This window comes from Kogia breviceps, chromosome 8, assembly GCF_026419965.1.
Source record: "Kogia breviceps isolate mKogBre1 chromosome 8, mKogBre1 haplotype 1, whole genome shotgun sequence".
NCBI lineage: Eukaryota > Metazoa > Chordata > Mammalia > Artiodactyla > Physeteridae > Kogia > Kogia breviceps.
This window is the reverse complement of record NC_081317.1, coordinates 91,882,579-91,909,481: the sequence shown is the minus strand read 5'-3', so window position 1 is coordinate 91,909,481 and position 26,903 is coordinate 91,882,579. Positions and strand designations below refer to the sequence as shown.

At 49.2% G+C, this 26,903-nt stretch overlaps 1 protein-coding gene across 4 annotated transcripts in view; it reads left to right on the top strand.

Moving 5' to 3' along the window:
* The window catches only part of CORO2A (coronin 2A), a 57,745-nt gene that overhangs the window by 8,231 nt on the left and 22,611 nt on the right, over positions 1-26,903 (top strand). For all 4 annotated transcript variants that reach the window (XM_059071008.2, XM_067039756.1, XM_067039757.1 and 1 more), the window contains exon 2: positions 22,739-22,939. In XM_059071008.2, coding sequence (XP_058926991.1) covers positions 22,739-22,939 — 201 coding nt within the window. The remainder of the gene's footprint in view (positions 1-22,738; positions 22,940-26,903) is intronic.

Sequence of the window (26,903 nt, the reverse complement as noted above, 5' to 3'; positions counted from 1 at the left end):
TCACAGACCTTCTCATCTCTTTGCAAAGAGTAAAGAAACCAAGCTACTGTCCTATTTCATGGAATGCAGGGCACAGCCAAGTTGTGAGATAATATACTATTATTTTATAATCCACTAAGAAAGAAAAAGGTCAGCCAATTAAACTATAAGTTGCATCCCAGTTTCAGAGATGTTAAAATGTTAAAAACTCTTGTGTCTTAGAATCAATTAAATATGATGTGTGGCAGGCCCCACCCTAGATTCTTTTTTTTAAACTAACTTTATTTTTTATTTTTATTTTTAAATATATTTGTTTATTTATTTTTGGCCGCACTGGGTCTTTGTTGCTGCACGCGGGCCTTCTCTAGTTGCCTCAAGCGGTGGTTTCTCTTGTTGCGAAGCATGGGCTCTAGCCACACGGGCTTCAGTAGTTCTGGCACGCAGGCTCAGTAGTTGTGGCTCGCAGACTCTAGAGCGCAGGCTTAGTAGTTGTGACTCACAGGCTTAGTTGCTCTGCAGCATGTGAGATCTTCCTGGACCAGGGCTCGAACCAGTGTCCCCTGTATTGGCAGGTGGATTCTTAACCACTGCACCACCAGGGAAGCCCCCCACCCTAGGTTCTTAATGTATATTCACTTATTTAATCCATACAGCAAACTTGTGGCTAGGTATTCTTGTCCTCTTTTTACAGATGAGGAAACGGGCCCAGAGAAGTTAAGTTACTTGCAAAGTCGCACAGTCAGCGAGAGGTAAAGCTAGGATTTGAACCCTGTTCTAACTGGATTCCACCACATTTTCCTAATCCAACTCCACAAAGACAAGGCTCCTGAGCTCTGGCCCTTGGGAAGAAGAGAATGTTCAGCAAAGTAAACGTATGTCAGTGCAGAAATGCCTGGTGGACAGGCCATTAAACACTGGGCGCTCTGAGTAATGAGGGACCTAGAGGAGGGCTGGGGAGCTTATGGACAGGAAGGAACTTTGGGAGCTTGCTGGCTGGGTCATTGGTCTCATCCTTGTTATGACCATTTCCAAGAGTAGGTTGGCCTATGGCCTGCCCTGGAGAGAGACTGCCTATCCCACACAGATATCCCAGAACCTCACTCAGACTTATCCACTCATTCATTCCCTAAATAGTAATTTTTCAATTTAATTTTTTGAAGGAGACCTTTGTTCGTGGATTGATCACTTTCTGCATGTGAAACAGAGCTCAGTGCTAGGGATACAGAGCAGAGCAAAACAGATAAAGGGGCTGCCCTGGTGAGCTCACAGGCCAGAGAAGAGCTGGGCAGTAACTGGAGAGTCCCACAAAACCCGGAGAAGAGGGCCATGAGGTGCATGCAGAGTAGAGAAATGTGCCTAGTCCAGGATCACTGCAGAAGGCTGTTCTAAGGGAAGGACTTTTGAGCTGAGATCTGAAAGATGAGTAGGAAGTAAACAGGTGAGGGTGGGGAGGGGAACATGCTAGACCAGAGAAACAGCCTGTGCAAAGGCCCTGAGGCTGGAGGAAATGGACTTTTGAGGAATTAAAGGCACTGAGTGTCTGTAGCTCGGATCCCTGGGCAAGGTGAATGTGGAAAGGTAGAGTGGGCCAGAGCCTTCAGGCCCTGCAGCAATGGCCATGGAGTGGCATGCTTAGATTTCCATCTTTTGAAAAGATCAGGGGCAAGTTATCCAAGAGTAAGTGACCCAAGTGAGAACAGGTGGTCGCTATGGGAATGGACCTATGTGGATGGTTTAAGAGATGTTTAGGAGGTGGAGGAGTGTGGGATGAATGATGGATTGGTTGTGGGTACAAGGAGAAGGAGGCCACATGGGCGACCCCTGGGATCTGGCTTGTCTGCAGTGCCCTTTACAAGGCCTGGTCGCAGAGGGAGGGGTTCTGGGGGGGACACAAGCAGTAGTGGGAAAGGACTTCACTCTGTGTGTGCCTCCTGCCCTTATCTGGTTTTTGTCTCTTTTTTTCCCCAGCAGTGCTTAGATATCCTGGTTCATCCAGCATCAGGGTTTTGCCGGACAATATGGGAAGAGTCAGCAAGATGAAGGATTTTATGGTGTTGATAAGAGTGAGGTGATGGATCGTGGAACTGGGGGGAGGAAATAGAGTGAAGAGAGAAGGAGGCAGATGGGGGAGAAAAGGTTGAGGAGGCCAGTGATGGAAGCTCTCATGGGTGGAGGTCTTCAGTGGGAGGAGGCCTGGCCTGATGTCCCAGGTTCCTGGTACAAGAAATGGGCATCATGGTGTGTGGATGTCACATGGCCCAGACACCATCCTACAAGCTGGCCTTTCAGAAAAACTGGAGCCAAGCGTGACAGATTATGTTGTCCTAGAGAGCGGTCTCTGGTCCAAGGCTCTCTCCTTGGGCCTGAACCCATTTTTATTGACCCATCGGGGGTGCTGACAAAGGGCTGGTCATATCTGGACGTGCCAGGAAGCCGGAGGCGGGGAGGGTGTGATCGGCAAGGGGGTGCTTGAACTAGTGACTTTGGAAGCAAGTGGAACTGTTTAAGTCATGGGGCTCATCTGAGGTCACACAGCTAGGAAGTGGCTCCCTGGTTTGGTTTTCTGTGCTGTGGATTCCAGATTTCAGAGGGTAGTTCCTTTCTTGTATCTTGCTCTGGACCTGAGAACGTGACACTGTTGAGTCTGCAGCCTGGGAGGGGAGTTGTAGCCAGCTAGGGGATGGCCGGGACTGCATGCAGGAAGACTTCCTGGAAGAGGGAGCGTCTAAGCTGAGCCTTGTAGCAGCTGGACAGAGTGATGGGGAGGGAGGTATTGGCAAAGGAACAACAGAAGCCAAGGATTGGTGATGGGAAGCACACTGAGCCTTTTTGGGGTGCATTGAACATACAGTCTGAGTCTGGTCTGGCTCAATCTAAAGGGAATAGTATCAGATACTGACCAGATACCAAGGGCAGGGAGGTGGAAACAACCCACCCTGGCAGGGAGGAGGGTTGTATCACTGACATTGTTTAGAATTATAGGCACATAATGATAATAAAGTCAGGCTTTTTGTTGCTCTTATTATTGTTTTTAAGTTCTCTATAGCAAATACACCCCGTTATTGTCTGCACCCAGGCTGACTGCTCACCTCCCTGCTACCTTTGTCCCCCCACTTCCCCTTCCCAGCAGGGGGGAAGAGAGCCATAGAGATAGGAGCAAGATTTCAGCCTGTGCCTCAGAAGGCCCAGGACCCATGTCTACAGCTGCCCACACCTTACCAGGCCTGGGCTGGCATACCCTGGGGACCACTGGGTTGCAGGGCTCCAAATCCTGTGGTGTCCAGGGCTGCAGTTGGTGGTCAGAGGCAGAATTCTTGGGCTCTGGGGGAACCCCAGATCTCACCCTCCTAAACAGAACCTTCCAGAGTAATAAGGACAGTAGTAATACCCTTCAGGGGTTACTTCCCAGCCCACAGATGTTGCCCTCATGGGCACACAGACAACAGCTGGACCCAAATAGTCCCGTTTCACCGATGAGGCTTCAGAGTGAGTCAGAACCGTGGCCAGCTGATGACCCCATGTCTCCCATCCTGATGGCACTTGTAACCTTTGCTGATATCTCCCTGCCACCCACGGCCACCCTCAGAGCCAGTGGGTGATCTTACATCACAAGGGAGGCAGCCCAGAGGGTGAGAGGTCAGGCACCTGCCTACGGCCGAGTGAGAGAGCCAGGAAGGGGCCCACTGTGGCCAGGAGGTGTTAGCATCAAGAACTAGAGATTTGTGTTCTCTCTGGGATCTACCACTGACCAACCAGGTGACCTTGGACCAGTTACATCCCTTCTTGGGTCCTTGTTTCCTCACCTGCAAAGTGAGGGGTTAAACTAGGCGATCCCTACCATCCCTTGAAGCCTGAAAATCTTCTCTGAGAGTCTCCCTGTCTTCTATTCTGGCGGCCTCCAAGGTGAGGTATGCAAGATGCTCCTTGGGGTGCAGGAAAAAATATCATCTAAACAAGAAAATCATTCACTTTTGCTCACATTTGGCAGGTGTAGACACACTTACACACTCTGCAGTCAGGGGTCAGGCAGTTTCATGTCTCATGTCTCCAGAAGTCTCTGAGAGAGGGGTGACAAGGACATCCTACTCTTTGGTTTGTTTTAGGCAGGTTATCCCAACTAATTAAACTGGTCAATTAATCCAGGTTAATCTAGACTAATTAATCCAGATTGGATTTGTGGATTATGTTAACCAGTTTTAACAAACTAACCCTCACAAAATGGACAAGTGGTTTTGAAAGATTTCTATGAGGACACTGGATTGTTAGTAATTCTGATAATGCTAGAGCATGGGGACAAGACAATGTGAGAATTAACACTTGGCTTTCCAGCACTATCACTTCAGCCAGCCACAAGGCAAGGAAAAAAAAAAACATGAGACAAGAAGTCAGCACAAGATTTGCGGGGGGGGCAGTATTTGAAATAGAGATTTACTGTCACTCTGGTTAATGATGAATCTCGCCTCTTGTGTATATTGTACCTTATGTCTACAGGTGATTGTTACTTGTATATAATATAATATATTGGGGTGCGTGAGCTCGATGTTTTTCCCTTTGGAAGGAGTAAATGATCAAAACAGTTTGGGGGGCTTCCCTGGTGGCGCAGTGGTTGAGAGTCCGTCTGCTGATGCAGGGGACACGGGTTCGTGCCCCGGTCCGGGAAGATCCCACATACCGTGGAGCGGCTGGGCCCGTGAGCCATGGCCGCTGAGCCTGCGCGTCCGGAGCCTGTGCTCCGCAACGGGAGAGGCCACAACTGTGAGAGGCCCGCGTACCGCAAAAAAAAAAAAAAAAGGAAAACAGCTTGGGGCCCACTGCTGTAACTTCCTGGTCTTTTCTATGCTGCTGACACACACCTCCTTTTTGATCATACTTTGTTCGAGTGAGATGCGATTTCTCCATTTTTCTACCCCGTTCCCAGGGCAAAGATTCCATGGCTACCTCTGGGCCCACAGAGCCCAGCATGGGGGTCTGTCTCCAACTGGGGACTTGGAAAATATGGATTGAGCTGATGTGCTTCAGTTTACCCTTCATGCTCTACTGGCCTTTCTAGCAGCAAAGACTTGGGGTCTGTCTCTTCTCCTGACCCCAAGGAGCCCCATCTTTCCCAGCCTGAACCACACTCTGGAGAAAAGCAGCCCACCTTTCAAAGGTCTGAGCCTCAGGAGGGCCCAGCTAGGGTGAATGACCCTCAGCCTCACAGTTAGAAGACCTTCTTCCCCAGCCATCCTTGGAATTTGTTCCTCTGAGAACAGCAGCACAGATAAGAAGCAAAATATTTGACACCGTATCCAGGCACAGGATCAAAGGAGACTTTGTTCCGTGTCTTAGAGGACTCTCCTGGGCTGGGAGTGCTGGAGACCTGGATCCCATTCCTGGTTCTGCCCTGTGTGTGTGGCCCTGGGCATGCTGACTCAGTTTCCCCTTTCATACCTCGTGATCTCTGGGGGTCTGGCCAGTGCTGCTTTTCTGAGATGTGAAGTCTGGGATCTTTTTGGAGACCTGCTCTACTGAGTGGTTCTTTGCCCCTATCTGGAGGGTTTGCGTATGCTCTGGTCTTCAAACTGGGTGAAAGATGGGGACAGCTTGGAGCATTACCGTGAGGCAACCAACATGGGGCAAAGATGGGAAACTGAGTCGCACAAGAAACTCCCCAACCTGGAGCAGAGCCATCCCAGGGTTAGGTGTCAGGGGCCTCAGATCTCTGGAAGGGCTGTTGTGGGGCAGAGAAATGGATGTGGTTGGTGGGGCTCCAGGGATGGAGACAGGGCAGTGGGGGAAATTGTAGATTTCCGCCCAGTAGAAGGAGGAAGTGTAACGGTTAAGCTCTCCTGCCTCCCGGAAGGGGTGAGCTTCCCTTCAGCACAAGCCAAGACATGCAGACTTTTCAGATGGACTGGTGTGGAAAGGAGAGCAGAGAGCTGGGCTGCATGCCTCCCTGGGTACCTGACCCTGGGCAGTCCTGGGTTATTGTGTCTGTTTCTTGCCCCCAGACGTAATAAGATCATTTGAGAGAGGGGGTTAGTGGGTCTGGCTGAGAATTAGATTAGACGAGAATTAGAGCTTTAGGCTCTAAACCGGCACTGAGGGCTGGGGGAGGGGCATAAGGCTTCCTCTGTTTTCATCCAGTTAAGGGGATTTTCATGCCTCCCAGCAGAGATGACCCCTGAATCACTCCTGAATCTTTAGATTTTTAGGTGTTGCCTCTCTGAAGGAAAAGGAACATGGGCACTTTGTGCTTCTGGTTTAATCTGTAAGCCCTGTTCAAAGTCCTAAATATTCATTTCAATCCATTAATACAGGTAAATAGTTTAAAACCGTGCCTCCTTATAGTGAGCAGTCAATAGAAGTTACCATTATTACTTAATTTAAAAAAAAATTTTTATTGAAGTATAGTTGGTTTACAATATTTTATTAGTTTCAGGTGTACAACATAGTGATTCAATATTTTTATAGCTAGATTATGCTCCATTTAAAGTTATTACAAAATAATGTCTATATTTCCCTGTGCTGTACAATGTATCCTTGATGCTTATTTATTTTATACATAGTAGTTAGTATCTCTTAACCCCATATCACCCCCTCCCTCCTTCCCTCTCCCCATTGGTAACCACTAGTTTGCTCTCTATGTCTGTAAGGCCATTTCTATTTTGTTGTATACATTCGTTTGTTTTATTTTATTGCCTTCCACATATAAGTGATAACATAGAGTATTTGCCTTTCTCAGTCTGACTTATTTCACTAAGCATAATACTCTCTAGGTCTATCCCGTGTTGCTGCTGTTATTACTTATTTTGAATTTACCTTGCGTTTACCATGTGCCAGGCAGTGTTGTCAATGCTTGTCAGGTATGAACTCATTTACTATTACCACCCCATTTTATAGATGGAAAACCTGAGGTCTAGAGAGGCTGACTAACCTGTCCAGGGTCTTCTGGCTGGTATGAGGTGGGGCTGATGTTTGAGCCCAGCAGGTGGGCTCCCGACTATGTCTGTAACCACTGCTATGCCACCTCTCGATGTTGTCATATTGATCTCGAGTGTCCTCTGTGTAATAAAGAAAGAAAGCGCCTTTGCCTCCATTCTCCCTTCAGAGCCTCCCAAAGCCTCAGGAGGGTTTTAGGCAGGGATGCACATTCCCATTTTATGGATGGAGCCCAGAGGCACAGAGAAGGACAATGACTTGAGCAGGGTCACACAGCCGACGAGGGCAGAGCAGAATGGAGCCGGGCCCCTGATCTCAGAATATCTGTGCACCATCCCTCTACAGAGCAGGGCTCCCAGCTGAAGCCCGGTGGGAGTACGTGCTGGTGATTGAGGGCACTGCTCCCTTAAGGGGCCCCTTCCTTCATCACAAGGAGCAGAGCCAGCTCTTTAGAGAGGACAAGCAAGCCAAAGGGGAGACGATGGGAAAAGCCACCCTCGGCCAGGGAGAAGGTCGAGGTGGTCCTGAAGGTACCTGAAGGTGGGGTGAGGATCATCACCCTGCAGGACCCCTTCTGCACGAGGCCCAAGCAGAGAAGGCCCTGACTAGCCACGAGTAAAAGGATGAAGGGGCAACCAACCTGCCCCCCCTCCTGAAGTCACCTCAGGGACTGACTGTAAGGCCAGGGGTCAGGGAGGGTTAAAAGAAGCAGGTGCTGCCTGGGGAAACAATCATGGAAGCAGAGGTGGAGCCAGTGAAGGAGTGCAGGAGAGCTGGGTGCTGATCTAGCTTGGTGCTGCTGTTTTTCTTTTTTTTTTTTTAATTAATTTTTTATTTTATTTATTTTTGGCTGCATTGGATCTTCATTGCTGCAGGCAGGCTTTCTCTTGTTGCAGAGAGCGGGGGCTACTCTTTGTTGTGGTGTGTGGGCTTCTCATTGCAGTGGCTTCTCGTGTTGCAGAGCACAGACTCCAGGCACGCGGGTTTCAATAGTTGTGGCTCGCAAGCTCTAGAGCACAGGCTCAGTAGTTGTGGCACATGGGCTTAGTTGAGGCATGTGGGATCTTCCCGGACCAGGGCTAGAACCCATGTCCCCTGAGTTGGCAGGTGGATTCTTAACCACTGCACCACCAGGGAAGTCCTCAGTGCTGCTGTTTCTTTTTTCTTTTTTTTTTTTTAATTGTGGTAAAATATACAAAACATAAAATTTATCATTTTAACCATTTTTAAGTATACCATTCTGTGGCATGAAGCACATTTACACTGTTGTGCAGTCATCCCGCCATGATTTTTTTCTTTTTTTTTTTGTGGTACGCGGGCCTCTCACCGTTGTGGCCTCTCCCATTGCGGAGCACAGGCTCCAGATGCGCAGGCCCGGCGGCCATGGCTCACGGGCACAGCTGCTCCACAGCATGTGGGATCTTCCCAGACTGGGACACGAACCCGTGTCCCCTGCATCGGCAGGCAGACTCTCAAGCACTGCGCCACCAGGGAAGCCCCCGCCATGATTTTTTAATTTTGACTTCACCATAGCCTACTCTATTCTTTAATGGTTTGCTTACGTGTATGGATGAAAAATGTGCATTCAGTGCTAAAATATCATGTTTAGCAAAGGAACCGTACGTAGGACACTAATACACAACTTGCCCCATGCCAGGCACTGCTCTAAGGCAATGTAAATGGATAACCGTATGGAATTATTATGATTCCCCTATAAGGTAGGTTCTGTTATTTATTGACCCTAGTCTACAGATAAGGAGACCAAAGCACAGAGAGGTTTGGTATCTTTCCCACTCCCCCCATCCCGGCTCTTGTCTGGGGCCACTGGTTTGTTGAGGCCTCATTGTGTGCCAAGGCTAGAGGCTCTGTTCCACTACTTGCCTCATCTCACAGCAGCCCGGCCAGAGGTAGGTGCCGTGTGGTGCCAGGACTTAGGGAAACTGAGCTGGGTTGGTAGCTGGGTCTCTAACTCTGAAGCCTGTGTCTTGACTACCTGCCCTCCATGCCTGCTGTTCAGGTGGTGAAGCTGTCGTGGGAACACCTGCACGATTCTTGAGTGCTGGCCTGAATCCGCGTTTGTGTATTTTTTTTTTTTAATTTTTTTTTTTTTTTTTTGCGGTACGCGGGCCTCTCACTGTTGTGGCCTCTCCCATTGCAGAGCACAGGCTCTGGACGCGCAGGCCCAGCGGCCATGGCTCACGGGCCCAGCCGCTCCGCAGCACGTGGGATCTTCCCGGACCGGGGCACGAACCTACGACCCCTGCATCGGCAGGCGGACTCTCAACCACTGCGCCACCAGGGAAGCCCCGCGTTTGTGTATTTAAAAGAATATTGGAGAGAGAAATCCCAGGATCACAGCCCCAAGTGGCCCCGAGTTAGGAACTGGCTGTGTGCTCACAGAGCCTTTGGAGGTCAGGCTCCCACTAGTTGTGTAACCTCAGGAAAGTGCCTCCGTCACTCTGAGCTGAGTGCAGCTCGCTGCATCCAGGAAGTGGGGATAGTTCTCCCCACCCCAAGGCAGCTGTGAGGAGTGAATGGACTAGTGAACGGGAAGGACTTTGTAAATCATACAGCAGGGCTGTAGAGCAGTGGTTCTGAGTGGTCCCTGGACCAGCTGCATCAGTGCCACCTGGCAACTTGCTAGAAATGCAGAATTCTCAGGATCCACCCCAGACTTGCTGAATCAGAAACTCTAGGATAGGCCCAGCAGTCTGGGTATCAATCAGCCTTCCAGGGGCCCCTGATGTGCTCTCAAGTTTGAGACCCACTGTTGGGAGAGATTCTTGCAAAGTGTAAGTGAGATAACTGTCACCAGTCCTGGCAGAGTCAGTCTCGGGGCAGAAGTGCCTCTTCAGCCCAGGGTGCTGACATCTTTCCTGTACTCTTCTTCCTCCAGTGAACCTCCCACCCTCCTGCCCTCCCTGGCCTGCAGGCCCAGCCTGAACAGATGTGGGCAGAGCCCAGAGAGGCTGGAAATGGGGAGAAGTCCTCACCATCCTCTCCTGGCGTCTGTTGCAGACACTGCCTGGGGAATTGATTAAGGCTGCACAGTGGCATTTATCTCCAGGTTGATATGCAGGTTGGGGAGAAGCAGTTGGGAATTTCCCATCACCCCCCTGTGTGGCTGGTCCAGGAAATGGAGGGTTGGGCTGCCCAGGCTCAGGCAAGAGCAGGCAGCCCTCAGTCATACCTGGGGTCTCTTCCCACAGGGAAATGGGTTGAATGATGAAAGGAAGCTATTTTCTGATCTAAAACCCTAGCTGCTGAGAAGTGGCCCAGGAATGGGCCTCGAGGCCAGGCTTCCCAGCTCCATGTTTCTCTTAAAGAGCTGAGATCTGTGGAGGGAGATCAGGCCTTGACTCCTGGTCAGCCATCCGCCAACTCTTCCCTGATCAGTCAGGCTCCTCTCCTCCTGAGTCCAGACAAGAAAGGCCTCAGAATCCTCCTCCCCCTCCTCCTCTCACCATATTCCACAGCCCCTCCAGCAGATTGGATCTGGGCATGAAATGAACCCACTTATTTCTTCCTTAGACACAGCCCACAGTTGAGGAAAGAAAATACTTGCCTTCCCTAATGGCAGGGGCTAAATCCACCTCAGCCCTGACAGGTCACACCCTGGTTATAGACTTTGACACCTCCCTCTGCGGTCTCAGGTGCCAGCTCAGCTAGCGTTCAGAGCCTTTTGCCCCGGCACCTTTCCAGTCACGGCCCTCATTGCTCCTCTGCATTTGCTCAGGCCCCAGCTGAACTGGACCCTTGGGTTCCTTGGATATGCCTTTGCCTGCCCACCCCTCACCGCGTGGCTCAGGGCAGAGCCTTCCACCTGCGGTGCCGTCCCTACTCTGTCCTGGGCTCGCTGTGCTCGGCCTTGAAGGCTTAGCTGAAACACAGCCTCCTGGCAGCCCTTACCCACTTGCCAGGTTTCAATCTCCCTGCTACCCTGACTTGAGTTTGCTGGCCTTTCCCATCAGTCTGGGCTCCTGGCGGGTAAGGATCATTCCTGCCTCTGCCCCACAGTACCCAGCACAGGCTGGACTCAGAGAAGGTCCCAGTGATGCTGCCTGGACTCACCCTGGGCCCCAGATCCCCGCAGCAGGGCAGGGTGAGAGCTGATTTGTAGGTCCACTGATGACAGAATTCAGGCCCCCTGGCCAGGTGCCCATCCCAGAACAGAGCTTCAGGGCTTCAGCCCTACTCCAGGATCACTGTGGGTGGGGCTCTAAACAAGGCACCTTCCCTCTTTGTTTCTCAGTGTCCCTCTCGGTCCAAAGACAGATCCAGAAGTGCTGCCAGAGAATGGACAGTAAGCAGGAAGTGGAGCTGCCAGATTTTCAACCTCTGGGAGGCATCTTTAAAAGGTCTCCGTGACCCTTGTCTCTCGAAACTCACAGATAAGGAAATTGTGGGGCAATAAATCTTCGTGGAGTTTTGGTCAGGGCCTGATCAGGGGGGATAAACAGGAAGAAGCCCTGCTCTGTGTCTCCAGAGGGTCAAGGCAGGAACAGCTCTGAGGACTCGGGCAGCTGCCAGGCAGGCAGTCCTACTGCCTTCACGGGTCCCCCAGGTCTGGCACATGTGAGAGGCAGAGCCCTCAGCGAATTGTCCTAACAGGTGGGTAGGACAGAGGCGTTACCATTTTATGGGTGGACAAACAAAACCCAAGAAGGGGACAAGATTTGCCCAAGGTCATGTAGCAAATTGGCATCAGAATTAGGACTCTCCAACCTGACCAGCAAGCCTGCTATGGAGGAGACAGGCCCAGTCCCTGGCTCCTAGTTCCCAGAAGGGGTGTTCAGAAAAGGCCAGTGGAGTGAGTGAACGCTTAATCCAGGAGCCAAGTCAGTCTCCCCCTGGGTGCCTGCCTGTGTGGTTTGGCCTGTGGGTGGGCAAAGCTGAAGGGAGAGGACCATTTGGCATTGACAGTCCAATAGATGGTTGGATGGATAGATGGAGGAAAGATGGGAGGAACACGGGGAGCAGGACAGCAGGAAGGGAAGGGAGCATCCATCAGCTGACCTTCTACTTAGTACTGAAACCGAGCGGGACCCTGTGGGGCTCCTGAGCACAAAAGCCTTTCCGGGTCCCCCGTTTCTTACTTGCAGGGTAAAGGCTTCAGCCTCCTAGACCTTCCCAGAGTTCCAAAGGGCAGATTCAAAAAGCCACTAACCAGGGAAATAGGGAATGCTGAAACAAAGGGGGAACAGTCAAGAAACGATACTACAGTGATTAAAGCAGAATCCTGGTTCCTCCTCAAGGGATATACCTAACAATATCTTTGGGCTCTTCTGCAGGAACTAAGAGCCCCACCCAGGTAGAGGGTGGCAACTTCCGGCCAAGCACAAGATTTCAGGAACACAGCTCTGTTACCTCACCACCAGCCAATCAGAAGAAAGTCACACACCCTGCAGCCCTCGCCCCAAATTTGGCCTATAAAAACTTCTGCCCCAAAACCATCGGGGAGTTTGGGGGTTTTGAGCACAAGCCACCTTGCTTGGCCCTGCAATAAACCTTTCTCTGCTGCAAACTCCGACGTTTTGGTTGCTTTGGCCTCGCTGTGTGTCAGGCACAAGAACTTTTGTTCAGTAACAGTACCAGACACATGCAAAGCATTTTACATCTGTTACCTCATCTAATCTTGGACAAGGCCCCATGAGGTAGATCCGAGGGTACTCTTTTACAGATGAGGATGCTGGGGCCCAGAGACAAATAAGGGTCTGCGATTTGAACCAGTTGCCTCCTCTTTCCCCTCCCTGTGTATCAGGATGGGGGACCTCATAGGCTAGAGAGATCGCTCACGCCTTGGAACTTGGGAAGCCCCCTGGAGGCAGTTCTATTTGAGCAGGGCCCAGGAAGGTGGAGTGAGAGGAGAGGGCATCCTAGGAACCCAGCTAAGTGCCAACCTTGGACTTAGCTGGGCTGACTTACCAGCTCAGACTGTTCTGGGCTGACTTACCAGCTCAAACTGAGAGAAGGGGTGTGAGCAAAGATGGGGTGTCTGGAAAAGCCAACGCTTTGAGGGGAGAGCAGATAAACCAGTGTGGCTCAAAGGGCAGGTGTGTGGAGATGAGGGGAAGGCCGTCAGGGAGTGTACAGGGGCCTCAAAACCCAAGTCCAGCCGAAGGCTTTATCCTGAGGACAGAGGGGACCTGGGTCTGGGGGGAGTCTTAAGGGAAATGACAGAGTCAGGGTGGGGGCAGGGTAGGAGGCCTGGGCTGGGGTGGAGGAGAAACGGAGTCACGGAGAGAAAAGGCTGGCCAGGCCTCACACAGCTTGAGGAAAGGGTCAAGAGCAAGGGTGCCGGGGGGCAGGGGAGGCCAGGTCATCTCAGGAGATGCCCTGCTCCTCCTCCGAGCCCAGGCACCTGGCTCTGGGTAGTGTCAGATGTCAGGAGGGGAGGTGCTCCCTCGGGCCTAATCTCATCAGGAGGAAAGAGGCATTTTCTTGGCTCTCTCTCTGACTCAGCCTGTATTTCCTGTGGGCCTGCGGGGAGGCATCTGTGCTGGACCAGAAGGACCGCAGAGCTGGAGGAGGGGTGATAAAGGCAGAGGTGGGAGGGTGCTCGAGGCAGAGAGAACCTGGAAAGAGGACTGTTATTCCATGTTGGCTGTAGGGTGCCTCAGCCTCCACTGCTGATGGGCCCCGGGTGGTTGAGGCCTGGCGGGGGTGGGGTGGGGGTCCCCAGGCAACATGGTTCTGCTTTCCTGCCTGAGAAAGCCGTGCCCGTGGAGAGAACCAAAGGGCTTTCTCTTCCCTTCCGCCCTTCTCCCCGCACTCCCACCAAGACCCTCAGGCCCCACAGCACAGGGCTGAGCGAGGCTGCTGGCCTCTGCTGCCAAACCCAAGTCCGTGTGCCCCGTGCACAGTGAGGCCAAACAAACTGAAATGTCGGAGTTTGGAGCAGAGGAAGGTTCATGGCAGGGCTGAGCAAGGAGAACGGGGGGCTCGTGCTCAGAAGACCCAAACTCCCCCGTGGTGTTCAGGGAAGAGTTTTATAGGCAAAATCCGGGGTGAGGGCTGCAGGGTGTGTGGCTTTCTTCTGATTGGTTGGTGGTGAGGTAACAGGGTGGTGTTCCAGGAATCTCCTGTTCAACCTGAGGTTACCATCCTTCATCTAGGTGAGGGCCTTAGTTCCCGTAGAAGAAGTCAAAGATATATTGTTATATGTATCCCGGATATCCCTTGAGGACGAAGCAGAACTCTGCTTTACAGCTGGACTTCTGTTTGACTGCTTTTCCTTTGTTCCTGCATTCTCTCATCTCCCTGGTTAGTAACTGTTTGAATCTGCTCTTTGGAGCTAAGGAAAGGAAGGTCTAGGAGGCTGCGGGCTTTTGTACCCTGAAGAGCCCCGCCAGAGACATGCACAAATAAATGCCTTTCCTCTCCAGGTTCTTCTGAATCCACAGGGATTGTTAGTTAGTTTCTCACGTGCCTCATCAATGTGGTGAGCACTGAGGGTCAGAACTCTGCACCTAGCGGGCTGCTTTGCACTTTCTGGTTTGGGATATTTACTCAGATCCCCAAAATGTTGGGCCCTCAGCACGTACCTGTCATGTACTAAATCAAATCTTAATGTCCTGTAAACATTGGGACCACAACGGTCTTCACAGCAAACATCTGTTGAGGACTAAGTATGCACCGGCATTGCTCCATGTACTGGGCGGATTATCTCATCTAATTTTCAGGGCAGCCCTGTGGGAGAGTGTGAACCCAGGACTAAACAGCTCTGTTCTGGATTCCAGTTCAGCCGCCTACTTGCTGTGTGATTTGGGGCACGTTACTTAACCTATCTGTGCCCCAGTTTTCACACGTGTAAAAATGCGGTGATAACAATGTTGCAGGAAGAGGGGGACCCCTTCCAGGGCCCAAGAGTGGGCTCTTGTCTAACACTCAGAAATGAATTGTCCAAGAAGATACATGGGCTGAGAAAGCAAAAGACTTGATTGGAAAGAGGCGCCTGGGTGGAGAGCAGTGGGGTAAGGGAACCCAGGAGAATTGCTGTGCCGTGTGCATCGCAGTCTCAGGTTTTATGATAACGAGGTTAGTTTCCAGGTTGTCTCTGGCCAATCATCTTGCTTTTGTTGACTCTTGGTCTGACTCAGGGTCCTTCCTGGGGGCGTGCATCTCTCAGCCAAGATTGATTCCAGCGCGAAAGTTTCTGGGAGGTTGGTAGGATATATTATAGGCTGGCATCTGCTCCCTCCTTTTGGCCCCTCCTGAATTCTTCTGTCTGGCAGTAGCTTGTTAGTTCCATGTTCCTTATTGGGACCTCCTGTTGTGAGATAACTCTTGCAAGCTGTCATTATCGTGCCTGGCCAGGGCGGGCGGTTTCAGTCAATGGTTCTTTAACACCTGTACTTAACCAGATTGCTGTCAGGGTCAAGTTAATACCTGGAACATACTTCACATATAGTAAGCAACGTGTTAGCTATTATTTGTTATTATGCCTGATTTTACTGGTGAGGAAATAGACACATTAAGTAACTGGCCCAAGGTCACATGGGCACAGTGGACATGTCCTATAATTACACTGTTTAGTTGGGTACCTGGCAGCCACGTGTGGCTCTTGAACACGTGAAATGGTAGTGCAACTGAGGAGCCAAATTTTACATTTCAATTCATTTTAATTGATTTTAACTTTAATTTAGAAGTCATGTGTGACTAGAGACTCCATGTTGGACAGAGCTGCTGCCTGGGTCCCATACCCAGTGACCTGATTCAAGTGATTCTAATGAGCATTCAAAGTTACAAACCACTGTGCCCTGTGCTTTAGCAGCCAGTTAAGATCGTGGCATCTCATCCTTTCCTGCTCTCAGCCATTTCCCTGAGAAGTGTACACATGTGGAGAACAGTGACTGAATTGCTCCTTTACCCTGCACAGAATAAGCACTTTACAGGCCTTGGATTTTTCTGCTTTGAGGTGTTCTGTTCTTTGGTTCAGGATGTTGGGCTCTTTAAGAAGTTCGTTCTAGAGCCTTCTGTCTCACAGGCAAGTTGTCAGAGTCAAGGCTACTAGTGACTTACTGTAGAATCGTTGCATGTAAATAGGGTAAAAGTTTTCTGGAGGCCTCTATGATAGGTGGCAGTGAAAGAGGAGGGAAGGGGACAGGGCACAACCTTTAAAAGAATGGTATAGCCATAGAACATGACAAAAACTGGTTAGAACCAACTAGGTCCAAGATGGCAGAAGCTTCAACTTCCCATAGACCTTGAGCCTCATATGCTCATTGTAATTCATTAGCTAAGTGACACACCCACCAACGCCATGACAGTTCTGAGGCCGACCGTCAAAGTTCAAAAAGCAGATGGTGGCCCAATTCCTGGAAATCTCCACCGCTTCCCCAAAATAGAATAATCCTCCTGCTCATTAGTCTATGAAATTACCCAGCCCATAAAAACTAACCACCCCGGGCTTCCCTGGTGGCGCAGTGGTTGAGAGTCCGCCTGCCGATGCAGGGGACACGGGTTCGTTCCCCGGTCCGGGTAGATCCCACATGCAGCCGAGCGGCTGGGCCCGTGAGCCGTGGCCGCCGAGCCTGCGCGTCCGGAGCCTCTGCTCCACGACGGGAGAGGCCGCAACAGTGAGAGGCCCGCGTACCACAAAAAAATAAATAAATAAAATAACAACTAACCACCCCATATTTCAGGGCCTCTCACCTGAGATGGCCCACACTTCATCTGTGGAGTGTGTTTCTCTCTAAATAAACCTACTTCTTACCTATCACTTTGTCTGTCACTGAATTCATTCTGTGACAAGACATCAAGAACCTGAGCTTCATTAAGTCCGGAGACCAGGTGTGTGATCTCAATTAAAAGACCATGGGTTCAAGGACTTCCCTGGTGGTGCAGTGGTTAAGAATCTGCCTGCTAATGCAGGAGAACATGGGTTCCAGCGCTGGTCCAGGAAGATCCCACATGCCACAGAGCAACTATAAGCTCGTGCGCCACAACTGCTGAGCCTGCGCTCTAGAGCCCGCAGGCCACAACTACTGAAGCCCAAGCGCCCAGAGCCCATGCTACGCAACAAGAGAAGCCACCACAATGACAAGCCCGCGCACTGCAACGAAGGGTAGCCCCGGCTCACTGCAACTAGAGAAAGCCTGTGCGCAGCAACAAAGACCCAATGCAGCCATAAATAAATAAATAAATAAATAAATTTTTTTAAAAAAACAAAGGCCATGGGTTCAAGTCCCAATTTGAGTTACACGGTTTCAGCAGGGTGACCAACTTTTCCCTTTTTGCTTCAGACTTTCCTGATTTTAGCATTGAAAGTCCTGCATCCCAGGAATACCCACCCTACACGCATGCTGGACAGACCAGAACAGTTGGTCACCTCCTCTGTGAAGAGCGACAAGCTCTCTTCTTGCTTCCATGGTTAGGCAGAGACCTGCATTGACAGCAGGGCGGCCTGGACCTCAACTGGGCCTTGGCATCCTGAGCCAGATATCTCACCCCCTCCTGTGGGTGGATCAGAGGCCCTGATAAGGACTTAAGGTGAATTTAAAAGGTGCTTTCCTGTCAAGTTTGGGGTCAAGGCCAGGATCTAGATAAACTCTATGATGGATAATTGTCAACCCAGGATTAGAGTCAAGATGTAGGACCCCCCGATAATTAGGCGTGTATTGTGTTAATTCTTGGTCTTTGTAGATCACCTTCAAATACAGAGTCCTTTACCCTTAATGGTAATCTTTTTTCGTTTTGTAAAGCTAGGAAACTTGTGATTGTAATCTCCCTCTTTTAACTGTGGCTGAGGTAAGTGTGGTGGTTCAGACCCTCCCAGGAGGCGTGTTTGGGGGCAGCTCGATGACCACAAGGTCAGGTTTTAAGGGAAAAAATAAAATACAATTCCAAATATTAAATGTGGAAACAGAAACTTACTAAAGGGACAATGGTAGCCAGGAATGCCAGACTCCTCCCCACCCCTGACGTTCAAAGACCAAATCAGGTAATTTCATTCTCCCTGAGGCCAGGAACAGCGCAATTAATGAATAATCTATTATGCTGCTTTGTACCACACCCAGTTTGGGTTCGGTTTCGGCCACCCTGCAGCTAACCCTTGTCCTGCAATGATTCAGGGCTGGGCTGGGAAGATAGGCCTCTGGAACCAGGCAGGAAAATCTCTGTGTCTCTGTCTCCATCTCTCTCATACTCATCAGAGGGTAGCACGAGGTGGGAAGAGGGGCATCTGGACCACGTCTTGGCTTCTGCTTGCCATCTCCACTCCTCCTACTAATTGATCTTGGTCAAGTCACTTCCTCTGCACCAAATGGGGACAACAGGCCTCAGGAGAGTTGTAAGGGACAGGACAGGCAGCAAGCCATTCTACTGTCAGGCACTGAGAAATCAACTCAGTGGGGACTTCCCTGGTGGTCCAGTGGTTAAAACTTCTCGCTTCCACAGAAGGGGGCATGGGTCCAATCCCTAGTCTGGAACTAAGATTCCCCATATGCTGCACAGCACGGCCAAAAAATAAAAATAAATAGATAAAAAATAAACTCAGTGGGGTGTTAAACCCAGCGAAGACTAAATCTTTTTGCAGGGCAGGGAATTCACAGCACAAAGAGCCTAATCCCATGGCATCAGACCAGCTAAGCACCCTTGGGATAGCAGCAGCAGAATGGGTGCCACCCACTGCTTTGTGCCCTAATGGGCTGGCCCGCTACGCCTAAGAAGACCTGCTATGGCTTTGACGTGGGCCCAGCTGGATGGCACCGGGCAGGATAGGACAAGTGGCGTGGGGTAAACCTGGCCTGGATCGGTGTTCTAGCCCATCCTGTGGGCGAGGGCCTCACAGTGCTGAAGGCCCGCTATGGTCCTCATTTTCAGGCAAGTGCCTGCTTGTGGGGAAAGTAAAGCTCCTGCTCTCTGAATTGCTGAGTCCTTAAACTCATTCAGGCACTGATAAACACAGGCACGCATGTGCAGTACATGCATAGACGCAAACACCCAAACAGATGCACAGGTGCACACCCACCTACAGGGGTACAGGAGCACATAGGAACACCCTGATCAGTGCAGTGTTCACACACAGACTTGCACACACAGTGCACACACATTCGCACAAACTTCACCCACATATATGCATGCACAGTCCTATAGCTGGGGCAAAGGGAGAGATGGCCCACCTGGCTTGGTGCCACCCACCCACTTTTGTAAGTTTCCCTCATGGCTACAAGTCTGGAAGAACCTTGGCAGTGGAGGTAAGGTGTTGGAGCCAGGTGGGGTGGGATGGGGGAAAGGAGTTCGGCACAGGGGTCGGGAGGCGTGATGTTTATGCTGCTCTGAGGCTGGCCGGCCGCATCATTGGAGGCCAATAGCCCCTTCCCCAGAGGACGCCCACTTGGTTTACTGAGCCTCGTTTTCCTTTTCTGTGAAGTAGGGGCGATAATGGTCATGACACTTCCCCTTGGGGGCTGAGGTAGGATCCAGGGTGTAATGAGTGTGAAAGAGCTTTCATCATCATTATCTGGAGCTGAGGGCTCCAGAGACAGAGCCGCACCACCTCCTAGCTGTGTGACGCCAGGAAGGTTGCTTCACTTTTCTGCCTCAACCCCTGCATCTGTAACAGGGAGCAAGGTAGCACCTAAGTTCATACAGGGGAAGCACTTGGAACGGAGACTGGCACATAGCAAGCACCCGAAACTAAGAGTTGTTATTGCCACGGAGGTGACTGTGAGCTCCAGGAGAGCATTGCCCAGGCCTCTTATGGCCCCTGACCCTGAACCTGGAACCAGAGCCGTCCCCCAGGTGTGAAGGGAGAGTGCTGGGAGTGGCCAGAGGGGCCAGGACTGTTGATGCTGGCCAGGTCATGTTGATTTCAGCAGGCATGACCGGCCCCCTCACCCCACAGCCCACCGTGGGCACAGCACCAAGGCTGCTTTACCCCCCTCCCATGTTTTTCACTAACTCGTCCCATCCTCTCCATCCCCTCTGCCCTGCTTCAGCCCAGGCGACTGTCGTGATTACCTCAGCAATCAGAGGAATCCACCTAAAAGTGAAAACTGGTCCTCCCCATCCCCTGCTGTAACCCCTGCAGCAGCTCCCATTTGCCCTCAGAGTCCAAGTCCTTTCACACGGCTCCTGAGGGGATCTGGATCCTGCCTGCTTGCCCACCTCTTCCCTGCAGGCTCCTGTGCCCTGGCCACGCCAAGCACAGGCAGCCATTGCCTGTTTATCATTGGTTGGGCCTGCCTGGGGCGATGTGTCAGTCAGGACGGGTAGGCTATGCTCTGTGACAAGTATCCCCACTATTTCTCTGTGGTTCACTCTACAAGTTTAATTCTCTGTCATGCTATATGAGTCAATTTGGGCAAGGTGCCCTATTCACACAGTCCCTTGGGGACCCAGGAAGATGGAAGCTGCACCATCTGGAACATTAGGCCTCCTCATCCCTCCAGCCAAAGACGAGAGTTCTGGAGGGTCACCGGCAGGTCTTACATACTTCAGCCTGGAAGTGGCACGTATCACTTCCACCCAAGATCCACTAGCTAGGACTAATAGTGGCTGCCTAACTGCAAGGAGGCTGGGATGTGAGGGGCGCAGTGGAGTGTCTGGTGAGCATCACCGTGGGCCACAGACAGTCGCCCCCCACCCCCACCCCCAACTGCTGCTCAAGGCGAGGCAGGGGTGGGGGCCCAGGAGCTGAGCCTGCTGACTTGCCCCCTACTTTCCCACCCGCAGCCCAGGTCCCAGGCAACTCCTCAGCTGCCACTAATTGCCAAGACCCCAGGGAGATCATTATCCTTGCTCTTCTTTCCTTAGATGATCCTTAGGACCTGTTTCTCTCAGGGCTCAGTGCAGAGAAAAGCTGTGCTACTCCTTAGCAGGTGGAGGCATTTATCTTACAGACACTGAGTAAATCCCTTTCTGATTCTGTTTCCCTTGTCGAATTGACCACTAGGAAGCTCTGACGCAAAACCTCCCCTGTGTGCTGGTCCTGGCAGCACACAATCGTAGCTTGACTCCCCCTACATTTCAGGTGATCTCTTTCTGTTCCTGCATTTTCCCTCTGTCCCCATTTCCTCACCATGGCTTTTTAAATTTCCTTCTATCTGTGTTTTTTCTATTTCTGTAAGGCTTCTTACATCCTCTCTGGGATTGGATGGGCATTGTTAGGCAGTCCCTGCGTTCTGTGCTACTTCCTGTAGCTCTGGCAAATGCAGCCAGGGTTTTGGGCAAAGCTCCCTAAAGGAAGGTTGAAATGTCTGAGCTTCACAGGACAGACCTGCCACCACAAGGCGGATGGGTACCTGGTGCTGTGTAAAGGGAGGGCACCTGGGAGCTGGGGGAAGGAAGGGTTTGGACTCATAGTGATGGGTACAGACAACAGTGGGCTCTGGGAAGAGCAAGCCAAGCAGAGGGAAAGGCAAGGGTGAAGGCCCAGAGGACTGGAAATGCAGGAGCAGGTACCAGGGAAGCTGCGTGGTGTTCTTTGTCTGGAAGGAGTCGTTTAGAAGATGAGCAAGAAAAAGCGAAATCTTGGGATATAGGGTGGGACCCAAGCTGAGGTTGGCCTTGATCCTGTAGGGCAGCAGGAGCATCGAAGGGGGAGCTAAGGTGGGGGCCAGGGAGGGAGGAATACAGCCAGGCTTGGTGCCCAGAACAATCCCCCTGGCTGCATGAGGAGCGTAGAGGGCCCAGTGGGTCAGCGAGACTGAGGGGAGGGGGTTTGAACTGAGCAGCAGCAGGGCCAAGAGGAGGCCACATGGTATATATTTGGCCACTAATGAGCCCTAGACCCTCTTACAAGCCATTCATGATCTAGCCCTCCTCACCTCTCCAGCTTGTGTTCTCCTCATTCACATCATCCAGTTTACATGTATGTGTGTGTGTGTGTGAACATATATTTTTCTTTTTAGCATCTCCTTACTAATCTTACCAAACCACATGTAGTTTCCCAAACATTCCACATTCACTTCTATCTCAGGGCCCTTGCTCAGGCTGTTCCATCTGCCTGGGACACCTTCTCCCCCAGCTCACCCTTGTCCAGCCTACATGGCCAACTCCTTCTCATCCTTCAAATCACAGTTCACATGTCACCTCCTCTGGTAGGCCCTCCCTGACTGCCATGTACAAACATCCATTATTACCTATAGTACACGGGTCCCAGTGGCCCAGACTCCACTAATGTCCTCACTCATAGGACTCTTCACTCCTGTAAGGCTGGGCTCAGGCTTGCTCCCTCCAAACCCCCAGTGCCTGGCACAGGTGGTACTCAGTAAATATTGAGTGAACAAATACAAGGCCGGATGAGGAACGAGGGAAGGTCAAGATGGCTGGATGATAATAGTGGTAGTAATTATTACTGTTGAGCAAGGGATCTTAGTGTATCATCTCATTTCATCCTCATGACAAGGCTGTGAGACAGATACTTTCTTTATCCTCATTTTACAGATGAGGAAACTGAGACTTCAGAAGTTAAGTCATTTGCCCACCCAGCTGGCAAGCACAGAGCTGGAATTGGAGCCTGGGCAGGCTGGCTCCAGAGGACACAATATTTCCCACTTAGCTGGGTGGGGAGGCTGACCTGTCTGGTGAGGTGCTGGATAGGGGAGGGAATGGTGTGAGTTCTCTCTACGGTTTTTCTGCCTTTTTGTTTTCACACATGAAGGGATGAAAAGCAAACAGGTCAGCAGTAGTTATACGCCATCTTACCAGGTCCCTGGAAGTAGCCACTCTTATAGCCTGTTCACCTGGGTGCCCTTCATAGCACGTCACTGTCCTCATAGAACTGACTGCTGTCCTGGTCCTGCCCTCTTATGTCCTCTCCAGGTGAGACCCCGTGTGTCCTGCTGTCAGGTTGCAAGCCTCACAGCCCTTCTGTCCCATTTGTCTCCTGCAGATGTCATGGCACCCCCAGTACCGGAGCTCCAAGTTCCGCCATGTCTTTGGCAAACCAGCCAGCAAGGAGAACTGCTACGACTCCGTGCCCATCACCCGCAGCGTCCACGACAATCATTTCTGCGCTGTGAACCCCCACTTCATTGCAGTCGTGACTGAGTGTGCTGGTGGGGGGGCCTTCCTCGTCATCCCCTTGCACCAGGTAAGGATACCTGCTAAGCTCAGGCCCAAATAGCTCTCTGGAGGCAGCACAGGACAGAGGGAGAGTAGAAAGAGCCTCAGTTTTGGTTCCATATGTGGGTTCAAGTCCTAGCCCTGCCTGTTACCAGCCATGTGACCATGAATAAGTCATTTCACCCCTTTGAGTCTTGGTTTTCTCATTGAAAAAGTATACCTCTCCTGGGATTTCAGCTTCTAGCAGTTGTTTAGGACTCCTAGGACCTCCCCTCCACCCCACTGCAAAGTAATTCATTCATGAATAACATTTAATTCTTAATGCATTGCCGGGCTCACAAGACATTGGGGAAATCTCCAAAGCCTCCTCCTCTCTCCAAGAAAGGAAAAAAACCTTGAGCCGAAATTTAAGTAGGAGAGGTAAGCAGCAAGTGAACAGGAAGAACAGGCTTGTCCTGCGGCAAAGGTTGATGGTATAAGTTGGGCCATATGCAATTGCTGATTATTTAACAGTTTTTGACCCCCAAAATGGTGGTTTCATATAGACTAACTTAATAGCAGATCTTTTCAGAATCCTGAGTTTCTGCCTTGAGGTAGAATCTCTGAAGGGGCTAGAGGGATCCGGGCTTGGTAGTGCCTCTGGTTTGCAGCAGAAGCAGATAGAAGGTTCTCCAGAGGAAGGCATTTCCAATGTGAACAGGATTCCCACAGATTAAGATCAGGGAGATTCATAAACTGAGAACACCAAGCATGTAAGCCCCCATGAGTAAGCCTCCACTGAAAAAACAAACAACAGACTTCAAACCCCTTTTAGAAGTTAAAATCACAAATATAAATTGGAATCTCATAGATCAGGTTTTCTGATCCCAATGCAATTAAGTTAGAAGTCAATAACAAAAGATAAATTTTAAATGCCCATTCATTTAGAAATTTTTAAATACTTGGAAATGAATGAGAATGAAATACATTACAAAACTTATGGGATGCAGGGAAAGTGGTGCTTCAAGGGAAATTTATAGCACTAATGCTTATATTAGGCGTAAAATTAACAACTAAACATTCACCCTAAGAAGTTAGAAAAAGCACAACAGAGTAAACCCAAAGAAAGTTTGAGGAAGGGGGTAATAAAGATCAGAAATCAGTAAAAGAGAATCAAAGATCGATTAAAGAGGATCAAAAGAGCCAAAAGTTGGTTCCTAGAAAAGACTGATAGACAAACCTCTAGAGAGATGGTCAAGAATAAAAGAGAGAAGGTGCAAATAACGCCAAGAACAAACAAACAAACAAAATGCAATATCAGTAGAGCTTCAAAATATAAGACACTAGGGCTTCCCTGGTGGCGCAGTGGTTGAGAATCCGCCTGCCAATGCAGGGGACGCGGGTTCGTACCCCGGTCCGGGAAGATCCCACATGCCGCGGAGTGGCTGGGCCCTTGAGACATGGCCGCTGAGCCTGCGCGTCCAGAGCCTGTGCTCCGCAGCGGGAGAGGCCACAACAGTGAGAGGCCTGCGTACCACAAAAAAAAAAAAAAAAAAAAAAAAGATAAAAAACAAAATTTAAGACACTAATCTGAGCAGTTTTATGACAATATATTTGAAAATGTTGGCAATATGGACAAATTCCTACAAAAAAATATAACTTGTCAGGACTGATTCAAGTAGAAATAGAAAGCCTGAACGGTCCTTTAACTATTTTAAAAATTGCATAATAAGAACCTCTCTTAAAGAAAACAGAAGAAGGAAAAGGCAGCCATAGAGTGAGAAAAGATATTGGCACAGTAATCATGACAAAGAGCTCATTTCCTGAATGTATAAAATGGACTAGGGGAAAAAAAAATGAACAGATATCTCATAGCAGAGAAAATCCAAACAGTTACTAAACATTTGAAAAAGTGCTCAACCTCGTTAATAAACCACAATGAGATACCACTGCAACCCACCAGACTGGCAAAAATATAAAATCTAATAATAGTGAGTGATGTTGAGGACACGGAGCCCTCTGAACTCTCAGGCACTTCTGGTGGCAGGGTAAACTGGCACACGTGTGTTGGAACAAAGTGTGACAGTTTCTATTAAAGAGGAAAATGCACAGACTTGGAGATTCCACTCCTAGGTATTTACCATGCAGAACTGTGTGCTTATGTCACCAGAACACAAACACAAGAATATGCATGGGAGCATTGTTCATGTTATCAAAAAACTGCAAAAACCCAAATGTCCAAGAATTGAATAAATAAATTATGGTATATCCATGGTGTGGAATATACACAATTATGAAAAGGATCAAAATATAAACACATACTACCACATGGATGAATCATAAAGACAGTGTCAAGGGAAGAAACCAAAGAAATTACAATGTCACTACCTAAAGTTAAAAGCAGACTAAATTAAACTATACTTTAAGGGATGCATAAGTAGGTACAAAAATCTTAAAGAAAAGCAAGCAAGGGAGGATAGCCAGGATAATAGTTACCCCGGGGGAGGGAGGGAGTTATGATTGGAAAGTATTCCATAGCAGGGAGTCTCCTTTGTGCTAGTAATAGTTCATGGCAGTTATATGTTTAAATTTATTTTCCAACAATTCATTAAGCTGAACATTTACAGTTTATGCACTTTTAAAATATTATATTTTACACAAACACACATGTAAGGGTGACACTAGGTCCATGTGGTTTTACAGGCAATTTCTATGTAACTTTCAAGGAACTGATTATTCCAATCTTTTACAAACATTTCCAGAAAATAGGAAAAGAGGGACTGCTCCCCTTTTGTTCTGAGGCCAATGTAACCTTGATTCCAAGACCAGACAGGAACAGATCAAGAAAGAAAAATATCACTCAAGAAGGTGAATGCAGAATTGTTAGCCAGTATCACTCAGGAAGATGAATGTAAAATTGTTAGCTAATCAAATCTAGCATTGAATTAAAAAAAGATACATTCTGAGCAAGTTGGATTTATTCCAGAAACTAAGGGTGGCTTAATATTAGTTAACCTATAAATGTAGATCATTATGTTGCAAATGAAGTGAGAAAAAACATATAGTCATCTCCATAAATGCAGAGAAAGCATTTGATAGAGTGCAATACCCATTCATGATAAAAATTCTTTGCAAACTAGGAAAAGGAAATTTCACTAACATATAGGAAACAGAATTGTTTAAACTTTTTGTTTTGAAAGAATCTCAACCCTATAGAAAAGTTGCAAAAATACTTGAATAAATGATTATCCTTGACTTAGATTCACCAATAGTTAACATTCTGCCAAATTTACTTTCTTTTTTTTCAAATTTACTTTTTATCTTTTTTTATATCTTTCTCTCCATATGTGTGTATATAGAATCTAACTCAGGATCATGCATTATGTTGAGTTGTCATATCTCTTAGTCTACTTTATTTCATTATATTGACATTTTAAAGCAGTGAAGGCCCACTGTTTTGTAGGACATTTTTTTGTTTGTTTGTTTTGTTTTTTGTCTTTTCTTTTTTGGTTTTTAAAAATTTTTATTTATTTATTTTTATACAGCAGGTTCTTATTAGTTATCTGTTTTATACATATTGGTGTATATATATCAATCCCAATCTCCCAGTTCATCCCACCACCACCACCACCGCCACACCCCACCCCACCTCCTGCTCTCCCCCCTTGGTGTCCGTACTGTAGGACATTTCTAAAATTGGATTTGTCCCATTGTTTCCTTGTGATTAGATTCATGTTATACATTTTTGGCAAGAGTATTAAACAAGTGATGTATCCTCAGTTCATTACATCATGTAACGCATGGTATCACTTTGTCCCATTATTGGTGATATTGGTGATATTTGATATCTTTATTAATATGGTGCAAACATCATCATAAAGAAGGAATCTGAGAAACATCCCTTTAGGGAAATCCCTGGTGGCCCAGTGGTTAGGACTCTGCGCTTCATTGCTGTGGACTGGGTCCAATCCCTGATCAGGGAGCTAAGATCCCAGGGTGTGGCCAAAAAAAAC